The sequence below is a fragment of the Chenopodium album genome, chromosome 8 (assembly GCF_948465745.1).
Source record: "Chenopodium album chromosome 8, dcCheAlbu1.1, whole genome shotgun sequence".
NCBI classification, from domain to species: domain Eukaryota; kingdom Viridiplantae; phylum Streptophyta; class Magnoliopsida; order Caryophyllales; family Amaranthaceae; genus Chenopodium; species Chenopodium album.
Genome location: NC_137841.1, coordinates 59,584,467 through 59,609,272, shown reverse-complemented (window position 1 = coordinate 59,609,272; position 24,806 = coordinate 59,584,467). Strand labels below are relative to the sequence as shown.

General features: G+C 32.0%; 1 protein-coding gene across 1 annotated transcript; it reads right to left on the bottom strand.

Moving 5' to 3' along the window:
- Positions 1-6,284: 6,284 nt before the first annotated feature.
- LOC145643099 (uncharacterized) lies at positions 6,285-10,702 on the bottom strand. The gene is made up of 3 exons (XM_081694262.1): positions 10,698-10,702; positions 7,448-8,448; positions 6,285-7,276 (listed from the first exon to the last, which is right to left on the bottom strand). The coding sequence occupies exons 1-3, from the start codon at positions 10,700-10,702 to the stop codon at positions 6,285-6,287; spliced, it is 1,998 nt and encodes a 665-aa protein (XP_081550388.1).
- Positions 10,703-24,806: the final 14,104 nt, after the last annotated feature.

The following is a 24,806-nucleotide window of genomic DNA, read 5'->3' as shown; positions in this document are numbered from 1 at the left end:
TCCCTGCCTTCCCTTATTTTAAACCAATTTTGAACTAAGCCGAAATTGACTCTAAACCAATCTAATTAACACAAATATGGTCGCAACTTGCATGAATTAGTCTTGGCAGCATTAATATCTAGGAGACCTCATTAGTCCTAACTAATCCGATCACATAAATGTCAGATTATTTAGATTGAAATTGCTCTCTAATTTAAACCAAACCATAATCGCAGACTCGATTTAAAATTAGGGACTACTCTTCTATACAATTTAAACTAAGCTCAACCATATAGATAGCAATACTTTACAATCCAACAATAGAAAGATAACAATCATAGCTGAACTGCAAAATTAATAATTAATGCCTAGCAAATTCAAATAGCCGTAAATTGAAATAAACCATGCAAATAGATTATAAAATCAATAATCAAATCATCACACCAATAATCCAATAAAAGTAATTAATCAATCTTAGCAAAAACAATCCAAAATAACAGTAAATGGAACAATTGAGTAAGAAGACTTATGAACTATACTCCCAAGAACAACCGTACAAGACCCGAATTCGACCCCGCGAATTGTCGTCGTTCTCGTTCAACCTTGGACTCGAGACTAAGCTTCCCTCCAATGGCTACCTTCTCTGCTCCAATTTCCCAATTATGAGTCACTCGGACTACCTCACTCGTATATTTTCTGGTTAAGTTGTGTGTATTGAGAGGGAATAATTGGGAGTTTTTATAAGCAAAAACAACCTAGGTTTTCCGGGATCAAAGAGATAAATTAGGGAAAACAGATAGAGATTCATCTTATCTATATCTTGCCTTGAATTTCGGAGGATAATTTGTTGAGGAAGAAGAACTGCTCGGTATTTTTGGGGTTTTGGCTATCACACCCTTTTTCTTCACCTTCCCTTCTTATCTCTCTTTTTTTTTATTCTCTTTCTTTGGCTCTTGAATCTTGGTGATTTGATGACCCGTGACTTTGATGATGAGTCTTTGGGTTTCAACAATTTTATTCTATTTTCCAAGTCCACTAATTTCTTTCCCTCCTCTTGATATATCATGGTTGCAAGTGGTTTTTGATACAAGTAGACTCCAATAATCTTACTTGTATAATCTTGGCCCACTAATTTTCCTCTTGTTTTCCTACCAAAAACACACAACATAATTTTAAGTACCACTTAATATAAAAATAGCAATAAAATAAAATACTAAATAAAATAGAATCTAAAATAATTAAAATCGATAATTTCATAAATTAACTAAAATAACGAGGCTATGAGACTAATATTAGGGACTAAAAATACGATATATTATGCACTTATTAAATTCCCCCACACTAAGCTTTTGGTCGTCCTCGATCAAAATCAAGATGTACAATAAGATTAATCCAAACCAATTAACAAAATAAACCATATCTCAAGTATAATTTCAATTTTCTTTTGCAAAATATTTTGATGTCACAATTAACAAGAATGGATCATGATACAAAACAAGACTTTAGCACCTTCATTAACCATTCAATCTTACCGCTTCTTTCCCCTAAGTTTGAATTCACCCTAGGGATGCTCAACCATTTTAGCTCTAACCTCACTTCAATTTGATGACCCTCATCAAGACTTGCACAAAATCTAACCCTCCACCGTTAAGAGATCAATAGTGCAATGGGATATCAAAAAGGACTTTTATATGCTTGTAATGGGGCTAAGGTTAAGGGTAAGGAAACTTTTAGGAATGTGGTGGTAAAATAAAAGTTTCATGCTAAAAGAGTAATTAAAACAATAAAAATTTGCACAACCTTTATGATATAAGTTCACAAACCCCTAAATACCAAAACTTTATTTCAAATGATGACCACTTTTTTTTTTCTTTTTTTTTTTTTTTTGAAATTAGGAAGTCATCATTTTCCTATACACAATCCCTTCCACTTTTGTAGACATTACAATACTTATAATCCATATCCAACTAATAAAATTACTCCATTTAGCATGACATTGGTATAGGCCAAAAGTTTGTAATGCAGTTTAGCCAAAAATAGGAAATTTAGGCACAAAAGGGGTAAGCAAAGGGAATTATTTGTGAAGTAAAATACATAAATAAAGCCTACAACTCTGAAAGTTCTAATCAAGAAAAATATGCCTTTTATCAATTTTCCCACACTTTGGTCATCGATCTCGGGAAGCTAATATGCAAGTCCCAACTTAAGCAATCAAGAAGGAGGGTAAATATGATGAAATTTGAGTCTTACGAGGTTCGTGGCCCTCCTTTCGGGTTTCATCGCACAAAGGGAAAGCAATCCATCATACCACAAACAATATTAATGAAGGATTTATGCCATCTTTACATATCATTTAAGCGATCCAAAGCAAGTCAATTAATGACAATAAGGAAATTGAAATCTTTTTAAGCAGTTTACACTAATTTATTTTGCACTTCAGTTTGGATTTCCTACTGTACAAGCCGATTTTTTTTTTTTTTTTTTTTTTTTGAAATCCAATAGAATATGCTGTCTAAGACAAAATAGCATAAGTGTAAATTCTGACAGCATTTCCCCTAAACTAGGACAAAACCAAAATTTTTATTAACCTGTAAACAGCAAATATTCCAAGAGAAAAACACCAATCAACACAAAACAACATCACTAAATGTGAATACAGCAGCAAGGATTTTTCACAGCCCCTCTCCCACACTTAATCCTTTCATTGTCCTCAATGAAACATAAAATAAGGAACAAGGGACAGAACACTTAGCTGGTTATGCACATTCTGATATTTTGAATGCTTATGTGATGTTGTACTGTGCACAAGAATCACGTCTAACTGGTGACTATTTTTGTCAGCTTCAATTCTTGTAATCAAAACTCATTTAAGCATCTTGCTTGCTGGGGCAGTTTTTGTGTGAGCTTAAATGTGTCACATAGGATCTGCATGAATACGAAAACATCCAGTAAGTTTCTCCAGGCGTGAAATTTTTTTTTTTTTTAATAGAAGAATAAAAAAAAAAAACTGACTTATAAGAAAAGCAAAAGAAAATAATAAAGGCAACTAAATAAATAAAATTATAATAAGTCATGGGTTGCCTCCCAAGTAGCGCCTTTGGTTTATGTCGTTGGCTCGACATTCTTCCTTCATGCTTGTTCGAATAAGATATCTTCAATCATGGACACATGAGCGTGACCATAGAATGGCTTTAACCTATGACCATTAACCTTGAAAACTTTGTTAGTATTAAAATCCTTGATTTCTACTGCACCATGAGGAAAAACATTAGTAACAGTAAAGGGGCCAAGCCACCTAGATTGAAGTTTTCCAGGAAACAATTTTAAACGAGCATTGAATAAAAGAACTTTTTGACCAATATTAAATGATTTCCTGGCTATCATCCTATCATGAAATGCTTTGGTCTTCAGCTTGTATATTTTTGCATTCTCATAAGCTTCAAGTCTTAACTCCTCCAATTCTCCTAATTGTAACTTCCTCTCTTTTCCAGCTTTATCATCATCTAAGTTGCATTGTGTCACAGCCCAAAATGATTTATGCTGTATTTATACGGGTAAGTGACAAGCTTTTCCGAACACAAGTCTAAAAGGAGACATACCTAACGGGGTTTTATATGCAGTTCTATATGCCCATAAAGCATCTCCTAATCGAAGACTCCAATCCTTTCTATTAGGATCAACCACTTTTTCCAGAATAGACTTTATTTCCCTGTTTGACACTTCAGTTTGACCATTAGTTTGAGGGTGGTACGCAGTGGCTACTCGATGGGTCACATGATATTTTTGAAGAAGAGCACCAAATGTCTTATTGCAAAAATGAGTACCCCTGTCACTAATAATTGCTTTAGGCATGCCAAATCTATTAAATATGTGACTCTTAACAAATTCTACCACAGTTTTAGCATCATCACATTTAGTTGCCTTAGCCTCTACCCATTTGGAAACATAATCAACAGCAAGAATGATATAAAACTTACCAAAAGAAGAGGGAAAGGGACCCATAAAATCTATACCCCATACATCAAATATTTCACATATTAAAATTCCAGATTGAGGCATTTCATTTCTTTTAGACAAATTCCCAGTTTTCTGGCAGCGTTCACAAGCTTGGCAAAAAGAATAAGCATCCTTATAGATAGTAGGCCAATACAAACCACATTCTAAGACTTTATGTGCAGTCCTTTTTGGACCAAAGTGCCCTCCACTTTCAAAAACATGACAAAAAGTAAGAATAGAATCAAACTCTGGCTTGTCTACACACCTCCTAATGACTTGGTCAGGACAAGATTTCCACAAATAAGGATCATCCCACATGTAATATTTAGATTCAGATTTTATCTTTTCTTTTTGGGCCTTAGTTAGAAAAGGGGGAAATGTCCTAGTTACTAAGTAATTAACCAAATCTGCATACCATGGTGTTTCAACGTGATATAAAGAAAGCAGTTGTTCATCAGGGAAAAATTCACTCATCACAGGCCAGTCCTCCCTAGGTACAATCCTACTTAAATGATCAGCAACTTGATTTTCAACACCCTTTTTATCCCTAATTTCTAAATCAAATTCCTGTAATAACAGCATCCACCTAAGTAACCTTGGTTTAGACTCTTTCTTGTTCAACAAATACTTAAGTGCAGAATGGTCAGTATACACAATGACATGACTTCCAAGCAAATAAGATCTAAATTTCTCCAAAGCAAAAATTACAGCATACATTTCTTTTTCAGTCACGGTGTAATTACATTAAGCAGGATCGAGTGATTTAGATGCATAATGAATCACATAAGACTCTTTATCTTTCTTTTGTCCTAAAACAGCCCCTATAGTTTTATCACTCGCATCACACATTATTTCAAAGGGTAATGTACAATCAGGAGGTCTAATAATAGGTGCGGTGGTCAACTTTTCTTTTAAGTCATCAAAAGCTATTTTACATGCATCATCGAAATCAAATGTAGCATCTTTAGCAAGCAAGGCGCACAATGGAGAAGCAATTTTAGAGAAGTTCTTAATAAAGCGTCTATAAAAACCAGCATGCCCTAAAAATGATCTAACACCACGAACACATGTAGGGTAAGGCAGTGAACTAATGACTTCTATTTTTGCTTTATCAACTTCTAGACCTTTAGCACTAACAATATGTCCAAGCACTACTCCTTGTTCTACCATAAAATGACACTTTTCAAAATTTAAAACAAGGTTAGTTTCAACACATCTTTTCAAAACACGAGACAAACCATGTAAACACCTATCAAATGAATCACTAAAAACAGTAAAATCATCCATAAACACTTCCATATTTTGGTCTATTAAATCAGAAAATATACTCATCATGCATCTTTGAAATGTACCAGGTGCATTACATAAACCAAAAGGCATTCTCCTAAAAGCAAAAGTACCAAAAGGACAAGTGAAAGTGGTTTTGTCTTGGTCTTCATTAGCAATAGCAACTTGAGTATAACCAGAATAGCCATCAAGAAAACAAAAGAAAGATTGTCCAGCAAGTTTGTCTAGCATTTGATCAGTAAAAGGCAAAGGGAAATGATCTTTCTTAGTAGCTTGATTTAGCTTCCTATAGTCTATACATACTCTCCATCCATTAGAAACTCTAGTGGGTACAAGTTCACCTTTATTATTTTCCACCACAGTTATTCCCGATTTTTTAGGTACTACATGAATAGGACTTACCCATTGAGAATCAGAAATTGGATAAATTACCCCTGCATCTAACCACTTAAGAATTTCCTTTTTAACTACTTCCATCATTACAGGATTTAATCTACGTTGAGCTTGCCTAATAGGTTTAGATTCCTTCTCTAAGTAGATTCTATGCATGCATAAGGTAGGGCTTATTCCTTTTATGTCACCTAAAGTCCATCCTATTGCTTCTTTATGTTCTTTTAACACATCTACCAATTTCTCCTCTTGTAAGTCACTTAATGAATTAGAAATAATCACTGGCAGAGTATCATTAGCACCAAGAAAAACATATTTCAGATTAGCAGGCAGTGGTTTTAATTCTAATTCAGGTGCTTTAACTATAGATGGGACCAATTTGTTTTTAGAACATGACAATGAAACATCAAGTTCATTTGTATCTATGACATCAGATTTAATCGCATCAAAAGAATTCACGGAATCAATAAATTCAACATTATCGTCATTAAGAATATCCAAATCAACCAATTTATCAAACCATTTATCAAAGAGTTCCTGTGCAATCCAATCAATAGCATCATAAGAATCAATAACACTAACATTATTAACATCACAAGGATATTTCATAGCATCAAATATGTTAAATTTGATCACCTCAGCTCGCCATCAAATTCCATTGTTAAATTACCCTTATGAACATCAATTTTAGTCTTAGAAGTCTTTAGAAAAGGTCTTCCCAACAATAAAGGAACATTATCACTTCTATCTCCCATATCAAGTACATAAAAATCAGCAGGAAAAACTAATTCATTCACTTGAACTAAAACATCTTCAAGTACTCCTATAGGAAAAGCATTCGACCTATCAGCCAGTTGAATAATGACATCAGTTTTTGACAAAGATCCCACATTTAAAGTTTCATACACTGACTTAGGCATAACATTAATGGAAGATCCTAAATCTATCATGCATCTTTCAAATTCAGAATTACCAATCTTGCAAGGAATTGAAAACATACCGGGATCTTTACATTTAGGAGGAAGTTTCTTTTGAATTACAAATGAAATATTCTCCCCCATACTTACCTTTTCAGAAGGACGAAATTGCCTTTTGTTAGTACAAAGCTCTTTAAGGAACTTTGCATAACGAGGTACCTGTTTAATAGCATCAAGTAAAGGAATATTAACTTCAACTTTTTTAAATGTTTCAAGAATGTCATTATCAAGAGCATCTTTTCTAGCTTTAGCAAATCTAGCAGGGAATGGGGGAACATCTTTAAATCGAGAGACATCAAAATTAGAATTACCTTTCCCCTCACTCTCATTATTTAGTTCCTTACCATCACTGGGTCCATCCTTAGGTCTAACTTCTAGTTCTTTTTCAACTTCTCTTCGCTTAACTATAGGTCCACTCAATTCCTTTCCACTCCTAAGTGTAACAGATTTAACAATTTCATTAGGATTAGGACCAGTTTGAGAAGGAAGTTTACCAGAAATTTGAGCTTCCAAGTTACTAAGAGAAGTGCAAATTTGACCAATTTGGGTGTCTATATGCTGCAAATGAGTATCAGTTTTCTTCTGATATTGAGCACCCTGATTATGGACTTGCCCTATCTGATTAGTCAATTGTTTCACTAAATCCTCTAGTGATGTACCAGATTGTTGCAGTGAATTTTGTTGAACAAATGGTCTAACATGATTAGATTGGGGAAATGGTGGTCTAGGTCCATACCTAAGGTTAGGATGATCTCTCCAACCCTCATTATAAGTTTGTGAAAAAGGATCATATTTTCTTTAGGGTTGACCAAAAAAACCACTTAAAGCATTAACATCTTCATTATGCAAAGTAGGACAAACATCAGTAGTATGAGAAAAATCAGAACAAACACCACAAACTCTAGATTTAGACTCATTACTAGCAATTTTAGAAACAAGAGTAGTCAAAGTAGCAATTTGTTGAGAATTTTCTTGCAATTGATTATGAATACCACTTAAATCAATTTCATTTACTCTTTTGACATCATTTCTAGTATTAAACTGCTGTGTATTTTGAGCCATATTAGAGATTAATTTTCTAGCTTCAGTCGGTGTTTTATCAACTAATGTACCCCCACTAGATGCATCTATCATACCTCTATCACTAGGTGACAACCCTTCATAAAAGTATTGAATTAGCAATTGCTCACTGATTTGATGTTGTGGACAAGATGAGCAAAGCCTATTAAAACGTTGCCAATACTCATATAAAGACTCATTATTATTCTGTTTAATTCCACAAATTTCCTTCCTAATAGAACCTATACGACTTGCAGGAAAGAATCTTTCAAGAAAAACTTTTTCTAATTCTTCCCATGAATTAATAGAACTAGGTGGAAGTTGTTCATATAACCACTCTTTAGCAGGATCTTGCATAGAAAAAGGAAAAGCATGCACTCTAATGTGTTCCTGTTCTATACCTTCGGGATTCATGGAAGAACATACTACTTTAAACTCTTTTAAATGTCTATAAGGATTCTCACCTGCGTTCCCGTAGAATTTAGGGAGAAGATTAAGGAAACCTGAGTTCAGTTTGAGAGGATTCTCTAATTCCGGAAAGACAATGCAAAGAGGATCTTCCCCTGTTTTAGGGGCTCCCAGCTCCTTCAACGTCTGTTCTGCCATGTGGTTGTATTTGATCGGCAATGGATCTTCTATTTCAAGTGCTGGTTCAGCACTGAAAATATGAAGAAGCTCATCTGGTTTCGCTTCGTTTAACAAGTCTATGTACGCTCTTATGCGGTGAAGTCTTGCTTCTTTATCGTATGCGTACATGCACCTGAAAAATATTTCATAAAACAAGTACATAATGAGTATATTATGCTGCCAGAATGTTAACTAAATAATGCATTTCAGATTTTCAGCTTATTGTTAACACAGTAGCATAAAAACAACATTTAGACAGACAATATTCATTTAATAAAATTTACTCAAATTAAACTATTGGTGATTATAATAAACCGGACTCGCATAATTAATCAATTAAATTACTAGACTAACTGTAGAGACTTTAGTAACAAAGACTCCCTGCCTTCCCTTATTTTAAACCAATTTTGAACTAAGCCGAAATTGACTCTAAACCAATCTAATTAACACAAATATGGTCGCAACTTGCATGAATTAGTCTTGGCAGCATTAATATCTAGGAGACCTCATTAGTCCTAACTAATCCGATCACATAAATGTCAGATTATTTAGATTGAAATTGCTCTCTAACTTAAACCAAACCATAATCGCAGACTTGATTTAAAATTAGGGACTACTCTTCTATACAATTTAAACTAAGCTCAACCATATAGATAGCAATACTTTACAATCCAACAATAGAAAGATAACAATCATAGCTGAACTGCAAAATTAATAATTAATACCTAGCAAATTCAAATAGCCGTAAATTGAAATAAACCATGCAAATAGATTATAAAATCAATAATCAAATCATCACACCAATAATCCAATAAAAGTAATTAATCAATCTTAGCAAAAACAATCCAAAATAACAGTAAATGGAACAATTGAGTAAGAAGACTTATGAACTATACTCCCAAGAACAACCGTACAAGACCCGAATTCGACCCCGCGAATTGTCGTCGTTCTCGTTCAACCTTGGACTCGAGACTAAGCTTCCCTCCAATGGCTACCTTCTCTGCTCCAATTGCCCAATTATGAGTCACTCGGACTACCTCACTCGTATATTTTCTGGTTAAGTTGTGTGTATTGAGAGGGAATAATTGGGAGTTTTTATAAGCAAAAACAACCTAGGTTTCCCGGGATCAAAGAGATAATTAGGGAAAACAGATAGAGATTCATCTTATCTATATCTTGCCTTGAATTTCGGAGGATAATTTGTTGAGGAAGAAGAACTGCTCGGTATTTTTGGGGTTTTGGCTATCACGCCCTTTTTCTTCACCTTCCCTTCTTATCTCTTTTTTTTTTTTTATTCTCTTTCTTTGGCTCTTGAATCTTGGTGATTTGATGACCCGTGACTTTGATGATGAGTCTTTGGGTTTCAACAATTTTATTCTATTTTCCAAGTCCACTAATTTCTTTCCCTCCTCTTGATATATCATGGTTGCAAGTGGTTTTTGATACAAGTAGACTCCAATAATCTTACTTGTATAATCTTGGCCCACTAATTTTCCTCTTGTTTTCCTACCAAAAACACACAACATAATTTTAAGTACCACTTATTATAAAAATAGCAATAAAATAAAATACTAAATAAAATAGAATCTAAAATAATTAAAATCGATAATTTCATAAATTAACTAAAATAACGAGGCTATGAGACTAATAATAGGGACTAAAAATACGATATATTATGCACTTATCATATGGTCGGAAAATGTAGTGGAAAAGGGAGGGGGAATGGTGGCTGGAAAGGGGATGGTCGAAAATGGGAGGTGAAGCCATGAAGTGGGAGGGTAGTGGTGGCCGGAAAGGCGGAGGAGGGGATGGTTGGCAGTCTTGGCACTGGGATAAGGGGAGAGTGGTTTGATTTTTTTTATTTGTATTTTTTTTAATTTTTTTTGTTGATTTGTAAAAAATAATTAAAGGTTTTTAATTAAAAAATAAGTTAATTAAAGAAAAATTAATAAAATGACCGGTTGTACAGGTTGTTGGTCATTTGGGTTCATTTTGGGAAAAAAAATGCAAACTTTTGTCTATTTTGGGAAGATTTAAAGGTTAGTACATTTTGGGAGAATGGGGTAAAGGTTTGTTTGTTGTTGTTAAATTTTCCATTATTATTATTATTATTACGGAAATACCTCGTTTTGCGTGTTATTATTTTTTTGTGACGAAAATTGCTCATGTAAGGTTTTGAGGGTCATTTTAACCTAAATGGTTCCAAATTAAGCTCGGAATTTGCAAAAAAAGGAAATACCTCGTTTTGCGTGTCGAGAAATATCTTGATTCACGTGTTGTTATTTTTTGTGACGGAAATCGTTCGACTAAGATTTTGGGGGTCATTTTTATCCTTTATGAATCCAAATTAAGCTCGAAATTTGCCAAAAATAATAGAAATACCTCATTTTGCGTGTTGTTATTTTTTATGACGGAAATTGTCCGGGTAAGGTTTTGAGGGTCATTTTACTCTTAATGGGTCCAAATTCAACTCGAAATTTGCAAAAAAAAAAAAAAAAAAAAAGAAAGAAATACCTTGTTTTGCGTGTTGAGAAATATCAATGCACCCAAGCTAATACTTCAGGGTGTTTTGGCTATGCCTCTTAGTTCAGGGTGTTGGGAGTGCATCTAAGCCTTACTTCAGAGTGTTGAGACCAATTTTGCCTTTTTGTGCTATTAAAAGAAGTTTGTTATTATATTTGAGGAAAAAACTAAGTTTTGGCTTTAAATTTAGGGAATGATGGCAAACAATAATAACTTAATTTAAATTGAAAAATATAGTGCTAAACAATAAGAAATGTTACGTAATATTATAAAATACTAATTAGGATATTATCAAAACGGTTTTTTTTTTTTTTTTTTTTTTTTTTTTTTTTTTTTTTTTTTGTTACCAACAAGAATAACATGAATAGTGAATACTTTTTAAGAATAAGAGTATGCTTTCATATTAATTAATAATACTAAAACGTTGCTGCTCCTTCCTTCTCACATTAAATGTACTATATAATTTTAGACATTGAGATTAATCTTTTCGTATATCACAATGTTTATTGTACTTTTTTTTTAATGTTTGTTTTTATTTCTAATGATTTTGTTTTGTATAGTGTATAATAAATAAATAATGAAATACTATTGTAAAATTGTGCATAGCACGGGATTTGAACTAGTTATTTATAAGTACGAAACCTTGAAAAATATATTTTTCAACTCTAAATACTTCTATAAGGCTAATCAATTCTAGCATCAAGTCAATTATTAATTTCACATACAAGTACCAGAGTAGTAGTATACAGGTATTAGAGTGTAGATATTTAGATGATTATATTTATATTTTTAACTAGATTAACCCCGTGCGATGCACGTTTTAAAATAAGAATTGAATTATAGAATTTCAACACTTACTGAAAGAAAATAACTCCCTCATTTTTCCTAACTAATTTCTAATTAAATATGAATATACAATTCCCGAAAGTGCATAATTTTCATATTTAATTAAGAAATTTCATTTAAATTATATTATTAACTATTGTTAACAACTCGTAAATAACTAAATAGCATAATATGTGTAGAAAACCCAAAATTTAAAATTTAAAAAATCAAATGGAATATATTTTCAAAGTTATTTTAAATAGGGTAGCTTAAAAAAGAAAAAAAATATGGCATCATACTTGCATTTTGGAGGGAAAAAATCAAATTATATATATATATATATAATTTAAAAAAACTTAATGTGTACAAGTTACTAGTAATACTTAGTCAATGATGAAGTGATAATATTAATAAATCCCAAACTATTTAACTTGAAATAATATCAAGTACATAATCCGATAATCTACATTTTAAGGATGGCAATAAGAAAGATTTATTTGCTAACCCAATCCACCCAATTTAAATAAGACGAAAACACTACATTATTAAATGGATGAAGAGAGGGTGATGGATGAATTGGGTCATGGATCATATCAGATATGGATGGTGCTCTACTTCATACGCTAACAAATTCACTTACTCGTTTAACATATACTGGAGTTAAGTATAATACAATGACCTCACTTTTACAAATTTTCACCTTAAAAAAATCTCTCCCTTTTTTTCACCTATAAGGATTTTACATTTGGTTTCTGATAATTATTTATATTTGTTAACTCAAGTTGTGTTAAACAAGAGTTTAGCTAACATAAATCATAATGAGGTGGCTTAGGTGGCATGGGTAAGCGTACAAGTTGTAAAAAAGAAAACACTTCATCTTCAATTATTCCTCCCCTGTTTATTTCACCATTGTTTGAAGAAAAACCATGGCTCTAAAATTTGCTTATTCAATTCTCAACTCCTATAAGTGTATCAGCTTCTACTTCAAATCCCCATTTCTTATGAGACATAATTGGCTAATTCTATCTCTTCATTTTCCACTTCTTGACCTCTAATTTCTTATTTATGCTATTGTTGCAATTATTTCTCTAATTCTCTTTCATCGTCGTCGCTGTTGCAACAATTTTTGGTGGTTGCTGCTCAATAGGTTGTTGATTTGTTTTTTTTTTTTACTTCATTGTTTTCGACGTATTTTCCATGGACAAGGATGTTATATTTCTCTATTAACTTTCAATCCACTATTATACATTTCCATCATCCATGGGATAATATCCCCTTCCTCGTTTTTTTTTGGTAATGCACTAATTTATTTATTTATTATTATTATATTAATATTAAACTAGGTTAATCCCGTGCGATGCACAATTTAAATAATTAAAAACTTACTTGTATATGTGCAATATAAATATTTTAAGCAAAACATAATAAATCGCGATCGATCCCTTTAGTTAGATTAATTAAGCTAAAAAATATTCTACTTAACTTCACAATTATAATAATACTAGTATAGGACCCGTGCAATTGCACGGTTTTAAAAGTTCAAATACTAAATTTTATAAAATTTAAACAATATATAGTTGTTACAAATAATAATGTATGCCACTACTAAAATTAGGCCAAATTGCGACCGTCACTGACAATCGCAGATTATAGTAAAAACGGTCGTAAGGTGGTGGTCGTTATTCACCTGGTCGCAGAAAATTATTATTGCGACCGTTTAACGGTCACAAATTTTTTGCGACCGTTTTAATTATTTTCAACGACTGTTTAGAAAACGGTCGCAAAAATTAAAAATTGCGATTGGTTATATCAACGGTCGCAATTTTTGGAATTAGCGAGCGCCATAAGCCGTCGCCAAAATTTTTTAAAAAAAAAACAAAAAAAAAGAAAAATCGCACTACTGAACTTCACATCAAGCCTCACCAACCACTGAAACCACCTTTACCCACTGCCAACTCAAACCACCTTTACCCACCACTTCTGCCCACCCTAACAACGAAAACCCACCGCCGCTCACCTGAAACCACCACCATCGCCAACCCAAACCACCTTTACCCACCACAAATCCCTACCCTAACCAGTAAATCAACCGCCGCTCACCTGAAACCACCTCAACCCAACGCTGCTCACTCGAAACCACCTCAACACCGCTCACCCGAAACCACCTCAACCCAACGCCGCACACAAAATTATAAAAAATTACCCACAAAATCAGAAATAAAATTATACAAATTACATAAAATTACCCACAAATTAGAAATAAAACAATAATATAGATCTTTCAAAAATTATAAACTAAAATTACAATAAAACAACAGAAATCAGAAATAAAACAATAATATAGATCTTTCAAAATTAAAAACTAAAATTACAATAAAACAATTATACATATCAGAAATTAGAAACAATAAATCTTGATCAACAATATAACCTTAATTAGTTATCAGATCTAGAAAACCTTGACTTCTCTTAGGCTCGTTCTTGTGACGGTGGAGGTCTCGTTACAGTGTGTGGTCGTGACAGTGGAAAGCAGCGTGGAGGAGAGAGAAATCACCGGCGAAGCTTCTAATTTGAGCCAAAGCTTGAATGAGCAGCGATTTTCGGCTTCTTTTTCTTCAATTCTCAAGTGCTTTACTTCATTTTTCGGCAGTGAAATTCATAGAATTAGGAGATGAGAGTGAAAGAGGAGGGGCTTGAGAAGGATAGAGTGGAGATAAGGAAAATGGAGGAAGCGGGTCGGCTGAGAAGAGAGGAAGAGAGAGAGAGAGAGAGAGAGAGAGAGAGAGAGAGCGGCTGTTAACCGGAAAAAAATAGGGTTAGTTTTGGTTGGGAAGCTTGAGCCCCTTATATACCCTATTTTAAAAACGGTCGCAAATGTTATAATCTGCGACCGCCTTATAAACGGTCGCAAATATTATAATCTGCGACCGCCTTAAAAACGGTCGCAAATTGCGACCGTTTCTATAACGGTCGTAATATTCGCCATTTGCGACTGTTTTTTTGCGGTCGCAATAGAATTGTTTTTATTTAGAATTATTTTTAACATGTATATTATTTTAAAGAAATTTTTAAATACCCTTGCGACTGTTAAATAGCCTAAAAACGGTCGCAAATCTGCGACCGCCTTAAAAACGGTCGCAAATATTATAATTTGCGACCGTTTTAATGACGGTCGTAAAAAAACGGTCGCAATTTGACCAAATTTTAGTAGTGTGCCCATTATAGCTTGTAACTATCTCTTTAATGTGACTATCTTAAGTGTCTTTGTAACTTCATTTGTAACCTCCATATGCCTTTAGTTCACATTGTAACTTTTCATGAATGGACTCTTCATTGTCCATTTAGGTTACATTGTTCACATCATGTATATATATATATATATATATATATATATATATATATATATATATATATATATATATATATATATATATATATATATATATATATATATATAATATAGGGGAGAGATCTGGTGAGAATAGGTCCATATGTGAGAATTCATACTTATATGAGAACTGATTTAAAATTTAAAACATGTGAGTAAAAATTTAGAACATGCGAGTTAAAATTTAGAACATTTGACTCAAATTAAAATTCTGAACATATGAGTAATAATTTAGAACATTTGTGTGAGTAATATGTTTAGAACATCTGGTTTTAGAATTAGAACAAGTGATTATAAATTTATAAAATTTGCTTTATGAAATTTTAAACATATGAGTAAAATTTAAAACATCTGATTTAAGATTATGAACATGTGATTAAAATTTAGAACAAATTGATATATAATATAGAAAGTGTGAGTAAAGAATTTAGAACATACGTGTAAAAAAAATAGGACATACGGTTTAAAATCTAGAACATATAATTAAAAATCTTAAAACACACGTTTTAAAATTTAGAACATATAAGTTAAAATTTTAAAACAAGTCATTTAAAATTTATGACATCAAACTTAACTAATTTATGGTTTAGAACATGTGAGTACTAAATTAGAACATTTGATTTAATTTAGAACACCTAAGGAAAAATTTAAAACATCAGATTTAAAATTTAGAACATACGAGTAAAAATTTAGAACATAAAGAGTGTTCTCACATAAGAAAAATTTTCACGAGAGTCTTCCCCTACATATATATATATTTTTGGTGTTTAAAATAATGAGAAAGGAATAATACATAAGAGAAATGTAGGTGTTAATCTTTAAGTTGTTAATCTTAGTTATACTTCTTCATAAGGCAATGACTATTATACATGAGAATAAGTAACTCTCAAAAGGAAATGAAGAGTCACAATAATGCAAGAGTTACAAAGAGAACAATAAAGCAAAAGGGAGTTACTAGGGGTTACTAAGAGAAGTAAATGCTAAGGTAGTTACGAAGCTATGCATCAAGGATGGATCCAGGGGCGGGCCTACCCAGGCCATGGCCCGCCTCATGCCCAAATTTTTGTACTACTATTATAAATAAAGTGGTATAGTTGTTATAAAAATGATAGTTAGATGAGTTGGTTTCTACCAACTACTCGTAGTATCCTTCCTATGGCCCCTAGGTCAAGGGTTCAAATCCCAATGCTTAATTACATCATTCTTCATAATACACTTGAGATGCTACCTCATTAAAAACCTTACTAGGAAAACCCAGTGGGACAAAACTATGGTTAAAGGAAAAAAGTATAGCGCGTATTTTCTCCCCTGATTTTTACATCACTTCAGATCTTCAATGCAATGGGTCCAATACTGACACAAGCAACTTCTCATGTGTAGCAAGTTAGCAACAAAATCTTCATCAATAATTGATTTTCCAAAATTTAACTTGAGTTTTCAAATCTTCACTTGAATCGTTAAATTATCTTCTTGTCATCTGACTACGATACTAATACACATAGAATGTAATGGTGTATGGATCTCATTCTTATGTAACACTATTTTGACAAAATTCCAAATACATATATATATAATTATTATATATCTACGATAATAACACATATCCTCATATGAAAGGTTATGGTTCTTATACATTTTTATATATTTGAGTTACTTGTACCTTCTTCTGGAGGTCATTAATATATAGCTGAAATTAATCAATATTTGATGAAACACTCATATATATATATATATATATATATATATATATATATATATATATATATATATATATATATATATATATATCATCATTGTCAAATAAGAATTATCAGTAACATGAATAATCATCTCAATGTGTCACTTCTGGTTCTTCTGGACCATAACAAAATTATTCACACATTTCATAATTTCAATTATTCTTTATACATTTTGATGTGGATCTCTCAAGACTCTCACAAGGCTCGCAAGCTATAATAACATTGGATCTTCGGATTTTAATAAGAACTAAAGAAATTACACGAAATTAAATGGATAGTACTCTAATTCTTGCGGGAATAGAAGGTCTCTTCCTAGTCGCAACTAGAAGATGATCACGAGTCGCAACAAGTGATGTTTTTTATTAACAATCAAACGAACAACGCTCAAAGGATTAATTCCCATAACAAATCTCTCTTATTCTTCTTCAACTATTATTGATATACACCCATATTTATAGGGTGATAAACCGTACAAAGATAAGATAGGAAACTAATAATTATATCGTAAAATAAGATAAATTAAATATTAAGAATCCTACAAAAATAAAAGCTTTTTAGCAACTAAGTTTGGCAACAAATTTTTAAAACATTGCTAAATAGCAACGAATATAATTTATTTCATTGCCTAATTAAAAGCGACATTTTATGCTTTAGTTTTTTAATAATTAATGGCTATATGTAGTTGTTACTAGATGACATCATATTTTTCTCTTGTTGCGTGCCATATAGTAACAAACTATGACAACAAATATTTTATTTGTATTGATTTAGAAACAAACAAAGGCAATGAATTTTTGAATTGTTGCCATTAAAAACAAGTCATCTAAACTATTGTTGCTAGATGATAACGTATTTTTTTTATTTGTTGCCATTGGAAACAAGTTGTGTTATATTTTGTTGTTAATTTATATGTAAGTCAGTTTTTGCTATCATGTATAAAATTATTTAAGACACTCTTCTTATTATTTGTTGCTATAATGACATCAAATAGAGACGGGTTTCAATTTCGTTTCTAGTTTAGAGACGGATTTTTTATTTTGTCCCTAATTTAGAGACAAAATTTTACTACCAAAAATTTTAAAAGTTGTATTTTACCACCAAAAAAATTTCTAAAAATTGTTTTTTACCACCTACCGTCAAGAAAACCGTTAAATTTAACGGTTTTAAGAAATACTCTTCGATTTTCGTGCACAAAACATGTTGTTCATAGGTTTAGGGGGGCATCTTGGCCCTACGGGTTCAATTTGAAGTCGGAATTAACAAAAAAGAATCGAAAATGCCTCGTTTTGCGTGTTTCACGCAAACCGAGGTATTTTTAAATGCACAAAAAGAAGCATTTCCGATCATTTTTTGTTGGTTCCGACCTCAAAGTGGACTCGTAGGGCCAAAATGCCTCCCAAGACCCCCCAAATATGATGTGTTTGACATCTAAATCGAAGAATTTAAAATATTCCGTTAGGTTTTTGACGGTAGGTGGTAAAAAACAATTTTTTTTTTTTTTTTTTTTTTTTTTTTTTTTTGTGGTAAAATAAAACTTTTAAAATTTTTGGTAGTAAAAAACAATTTCGCGATTTTTTTTTGTGGTAAAAGTAAAAAAATCCTAAATTATATGCATGGAAGTAAACATATAGTACTTTGTATGTATAGTTGGTAAGAGATTCACCATGTGACTTTGAGATCACAAGTTCAAATCCTACCAACTGCGATTCTTGAGACTATAGACTGGGGATTCAAAGAGTCTTACATGCAAAGTCGAGCCAAGTTGACCTGAACTGAGTGAGATTTCAGATTGGTAAAGGCAGGGATCGAGTTGAACCAAATTTCTAATAGGGATTAGGTTTTGTCTCGTAGTGTTGATAGCAACCAATATTTATGATTTGTTGCTATTTTTATGAACGAAATTTAATAATTTGTTGCTATTTTTAGGAATCAACATTAATAATTTGTTGCTAATTTAGGAACTAAAATGAATAATTTGTTGCTAATTTTAGCAACGACCAATGGTAATCTGTTGCCAAAGTTGGCAACGAATGCACCAAAAACAGCGATGCAATATTGCAACAAAATTGCTTTGCAACTGGTAGCCAAATTCCCATGGCAACAAGCCTTTTAACAACAACAAATTTTCGTTTCCAACCCGTTGCTAAATAGATTTGGCAACAAATTTTTGATGAATAGCGGCAAATTTTAGTTGATGCTACATTGACTTAATTTTGTAGTGATATATCTACTAATCATATTTTAGCCAACTACAAAATCTATCCCAACATAAATAAATTAAATAAATAAATATCCTAATGGCTAAAACTCTTAAAGCCTAAAAATAGGAAAAATCATTTCAAGTGAAAGGTAAAAACCCATAGGCAAGCCGTAAAAAAAAATAAAAAAATAAAAAAATTAAAACCATAGGCAAAAATCCTAATAATAACTAAAAGATAGTGTAGGCTTTCTTAAAATTCCATGAATTTTCAAGAATACCCGTATTGGTCTATTGCTCCCGCATCACATTTTATATTTAATTTGAGAGTTCTCTTGAGAATACAAATGAATAAAACATTACAACTCTCACATGCTCAAACTTCAAGTTGAGACCATTAAAAAAAAAAACTTCAGGTTGAGATGTCTTGAATTTAGTCCAAAATGATCTTGTCGAGTTTTGGATAATATCCCATCAATATTGCAATATGCAAAAGTAAAATTATAAAGAAAGACATATAAATAAACAATATCTAAGTTCTTAGGATTTCTTCTTAATTTCATTATTCATAGTTCATAACATACACGCTATAAGAACATTATCTATTAATTATTACTAAAACAACAGTTGCTGACGTCATCAATTTCTTAAAGTACTTACGTGTCAAACTCTCATTAAAAAATTTCCCTCCAAATTTTACATATGATGTCATCATTTTATTTTATTTTATTTATTTATTTTTTTTTTAATTTTTTGCCTTTTCTAGCTAGGAACTAGGACCAATCAGGTTTGAAACTTGAATTTGACATCAATATTACTATATATACTCCACACTACTTTTGGATATTCATAATACAACAATATTAATAGATATAGATATTACTAGGCTGCAAGCAGGCTCGTGTTGTGTTTGTGCTGCTTGCGGCCCAACTCGGCCCATGTCTAAGTAGTAATTATTGTTTTAACTTTTACGTTAAATTACATTTGTGCCTTAATAAATTAGTCACTTTGTAAAAAGTCATTTATCCCTTAATTAATCATTACTCCCTCCGTCCCTTTATTACATGTCTATTTCTCATTTTGCACGGGAATTAAGAAAGTTAAAGATTCCTTAAAACTAAAAATTGGGATTACAAATATTTGTGGGGTTAGAGAGAGATAGAGAGAAAGAAAAGGTGGTTGAGAATTAAGAGAGAGAAAGTATTGGGAATTATTGTAGAGTACAAAAAAAAAATGATGACAAATCATAAAAAAAAAAAAAAAATATTGACAAAAAATACAACCTATAAATATAAATAGGCACTTAATTTTAGTAACCCTAAAAAAGAATACACATGTAATAAGGGGACGGAACTATTCACTTATTGAGCAAAAAGGGTACACATAGACATAGTCTATGTGTACCCTACATAGACAAATGTTTTTATTGGCTGATGCAGTTGGCCCACTTGGTCCCACCCCAATATTTTTGAAAAAGTCGTTCTGAAAATTTTGCAAATGAAAATTTAGAATTTCAAATTCAAAATTTGAAAATAATTGTACTTTTGGCGGTGAATATTTGCGAGAAGAGACGTAGGAAGGGCGACGACGGTGGCTTTAAGGTGAGGGTCGATGGACGGTGGCTTTAAGGCGATGGTCTACGACGGTGGCTTTAAGGCGAGGATGGATGACGGTCGCTTTAAGGCGAGGGTGGACGACGGTGGCTTTATGGTGAGGGTGGACGATGGTGTCTATAAGGTGAGTAAGGTAGTTGAGAGGAAATGAAGGGCCGATGGATGACGTATTGAGAAATTGATGTGGTTTAGAGTATGAAACGAGGGTCGGCAAAATCATAAGTGATGTGGTCCATATGATGGTCTAGAACAATGGAGGGTGAAATAAAAGGTGCCGACGAGCGAGCGAAAGAGACGACGGTGACCAAGTGTATTGTTGTAGTATTGAAATTGTTTTGAAAATTTTTGTAATTCATCATTTGTATTATTTTAGTATCAAATTTATTGTTTTAGGAGTATATGTATTATATTAGTATGAAAAAAAAGTGTTTTATTTTCAAAATTAATATCAAAGTCTTAGTTATAGTATAATAAATGATAAAAAAATGTTAAATGTATATTGGTCAATTTTGTTAATGTAATTCTTAGATGTGGTTGTATAATATGTGATTTTCAACTTGAAAATGAAAAGAGTTTGTGAATGTAGATAGGGGTGTAAATGAACCAAGCTGATCAATAAACTACTTGGGTTTAATCTCGGCTGAACCTCGTTCATGCTTGTTTATTTGATAAATGAAACGAACTTGAACAAATTTTGAAACTCGTTTAATAAATGATCTTGAACACGAACATAAGTATGCTCGTTCAAATAATTTCATGAACGACTCATTTATTTATGTTTGTGAACTACTCGCCTAATTATATTAATGAATTATTGATTTATATACAATTGTTAATTATATTTATGTTTGTGTATTACTCGTCTAATTATTTTGCTATATTTTGAGATTTTCAAATGTCAAAGAACAAATCTCGTTTATTAGAGAAGCTCGTTTATTACTAAACTCATTCATAAAACTTTTATTTATAAACTCGTTTAATAAACAAGCCATTCACGAATCGTCCGCGAACATATAGTGTACTAAATGAATCGAGCTTGAACATATTTTTAAGCTTGGTTGAAAGCTCGGGATCGTGCTCGGACTCGTCTAAGCAAAATGAACTTGAACATGAACAAGGTAGTACTCCGCTTGACTCGGCTCATTTACACCCCTAAATGTAGATAACAATTAGCGAATTCATAAAAGTTAATTGTTGTAGATCTTTCAAAAGATGAATTCTCTTTAACTATAGTAATTGAAAACATTTGAGAAGAAATAGTGGGTACTAGGGGTGTCCCGTTTGGTTTTCAATTTAGATTAAGGCCAAATTCAATCCGTTCCGAAATATAATTAGGTTTTCCATTTTTCAATCCGACCCGATCGGAATTACTTTTTCAATCCAATCCGAATTAAAAATCAGTTATTTGGATCCGATATGAAAATCCAAATTAAAATACGTTAATTTATCTTCTTTAATAAATAGACTAATACGATAATATAAATAAAAAATGCAATTATAAAAATAATATTTTTTCCAATACAGTTTTTAAAAATAATATTTAGTTCAGTTCCTAATTTCCTTCTCTTATAAAATATTCATTCGAGTTCAGTGCAGCTCTAATAAGTTAAGTTAAGTTAAGTTCAGCTAATTTCAGTCAATGAGAACATGCCCTTAGTGTAATATATAAAACCATTGGAACTTATTTTACCTAATTAGAATTTATTGTAACTTACTAGACCTTATTTTACCTATTGAAACTTAGGGTCCAAATTGTTCACCTTATTCTAAGTTATATAAGGTGTATTAATTATTAAGGGGGTGTTCTATTCACTTCTTTTCCGCTGATAAGAAATTATCTGCACTTGTTACACTTTATTAAATCTTATTTTAGTTGTAATTTGATATTGGGTTCTCTTATTAAAACTTATTAAACCTGAATTGAACTTATTTGAACTAAGGTTGTGTTCTATGCACATAATTTTGATTTTTCTGAACTTATTAGACCTTATTCAAAATTATTTTAGTTGTAATTTGTACTTGGGTAACTCTTTTCTAAACTTATTAAACTTGTACCAACAAATATGAACTTCTTACAGGTGGAATAAGTGAAAATAAGGTATAAAAAACATACCCTTAATTGAACTTATCTAAGCTTGTTACACTAGAAAGACTTGAAAAGAAGGTGATAAAAAAAAATCTTAAGCTCAGTTAAGTGTAGATATGATAAATTTATTAGTTTAGGAAAAATAACTTCTGATATCTTGTTACTCAATTATTTTACTATACTTTATTAAACTTATTGGAAGTTATTAGACCTTATTAATATTCATTAGCCTTATTAAAGACCTTTATGAACTTAGAAGACGTTATTAAACTTATTGGAACTTATTAGATCTTATTTATATTATCGCACGTATTGTAGTTTTTTGAAGTTATAAGACTTTATTTATACTTATTACTCCCTCCGTCTCTAAATTACATTCCTATTTCTAGCATTTATTCCTCACAAAATAGAGAAAAGTAGGAATGTAATTTAGGGACGGAGGGAGTAGAGCTTATTAAAGTTATTGCAATTATTTATTAGACCTAAATAACCTTATTGTAAGTTTACTTATTTTTATAAGGATAAAATTCTAATTTGTATAATGTGAAGGCAACTAGCTTGAAATAATATTTGTATAAGGTGTATATAACACTACCACAAAAAGTGGCAAAAGTAACACATAATACATAATTGTTAAGTTGGACAGGCGTTCTCTAGAAGTAAATAGAACGCTTTTGTTAGAGGATAGCTTTATATGTTGAATCAAATAGAACGCCCCTAATTAAGAACAGTTTAATATAATTTACCATAATAAAAATAAAAATAAAATAAAATATGGATATACATTATAGAACGGTGTTCTATGTTGACAGTTCCCACTTGATTTGTCAGTTATTATTTTATTTCAACCACCCGCCACTAGTTAATACCTAATCCCCCTAATTTTCACTTAGCTTCTAGCCTTCTACCGCCTCCTCTTTCTTCATTTTCTCTATAACTCCTCCTCTTCAATGAAATTTTGCTTCTCTTCATCTTTAGATCCCTCTATGCTTTCTTTCATCTCCAACAAAATCTAGAGGTTTCTATTTCAATAATTCCTTTTCCGACCACCACTACTGCCATAGAAGCTCCATCACCATCACCATCACCTTCGTTGCATAGCCACCACCTCGGGTTGTTAGATTGCAGGGGCGGATCTAGGGGGGTTCAAGGGGGTTCATTGAACCCACAATTTTTTTGGAAAAAAATTATAAGTTTTAATTTTTTTTAAAAAAAAAAAAAAGAGAAAGGTTTAAAAGAAATTTTTGTGAGAATAATTATCACACAGATAAGTTTGGTGCATTGGTAATTCTCTGAATAATAGAGCAGCGCGCCCCTTTAATACCTTAGGTCTTAGGTTCGACTCCTACTGCCCTCTTTTTTTGTACTTTTTTTTTTTTTTGTTTTTTTACTCCTTACATTCAGATTTCAATATTTCATATTTCAGAAATCAAACATCGACATTTTTCCCCAAATTCCCAAACACCAAAACCCTAACCTTGACGGCTTGACACCCTATGACCCTAGCCAGTAGCCACTAGCCGCCGCGGCACCGCACACCGAGACACCGACCGGCGACCGGGAGCACTGACGACCTCACGTCCTCACGGAGTGATGGAGACACGGACGACTGGACGAGGGACGACTGTTCTGTCTTCTGAGTTCAGATTTCAGAGTTCTTCTACAATTGTGAGTCCTCTTAATCTCTTATTCCTCTACTCCTATTAATTCTTAATCTTGGTTTGCTTGTTTTATTTTTTAAATTGGTTTATGGTTTTGATATATTGTTGGTTTATGGTTTTGATATATTGTTGAATTCTTGAATTGTTGAGAAATTGATTTGTAGAAACTTAGAAGTTAGAAACTTAGAATTATAAATTTTTACTTGTTCTGTTAATTGAAATTTGATAATTAGAAGAAGTTTATATTGTCAAATTTGTGTTTATTGGGGACTTGTGATTTTAATTGATAATTAATTGTGTATTTTGTGTATTATTGTAGATTGTAGAGCTTTTGTTACCATGAGTTTAGAGTCTTTACGAAAGTCCTCTACTTGTTCTTCACCTAGTTCAAGGAATCCTCCAGTAGAAGAAGATGTTGTAACTCCTATTGATGATGCGGATATTGAGTCTCCTAATGAT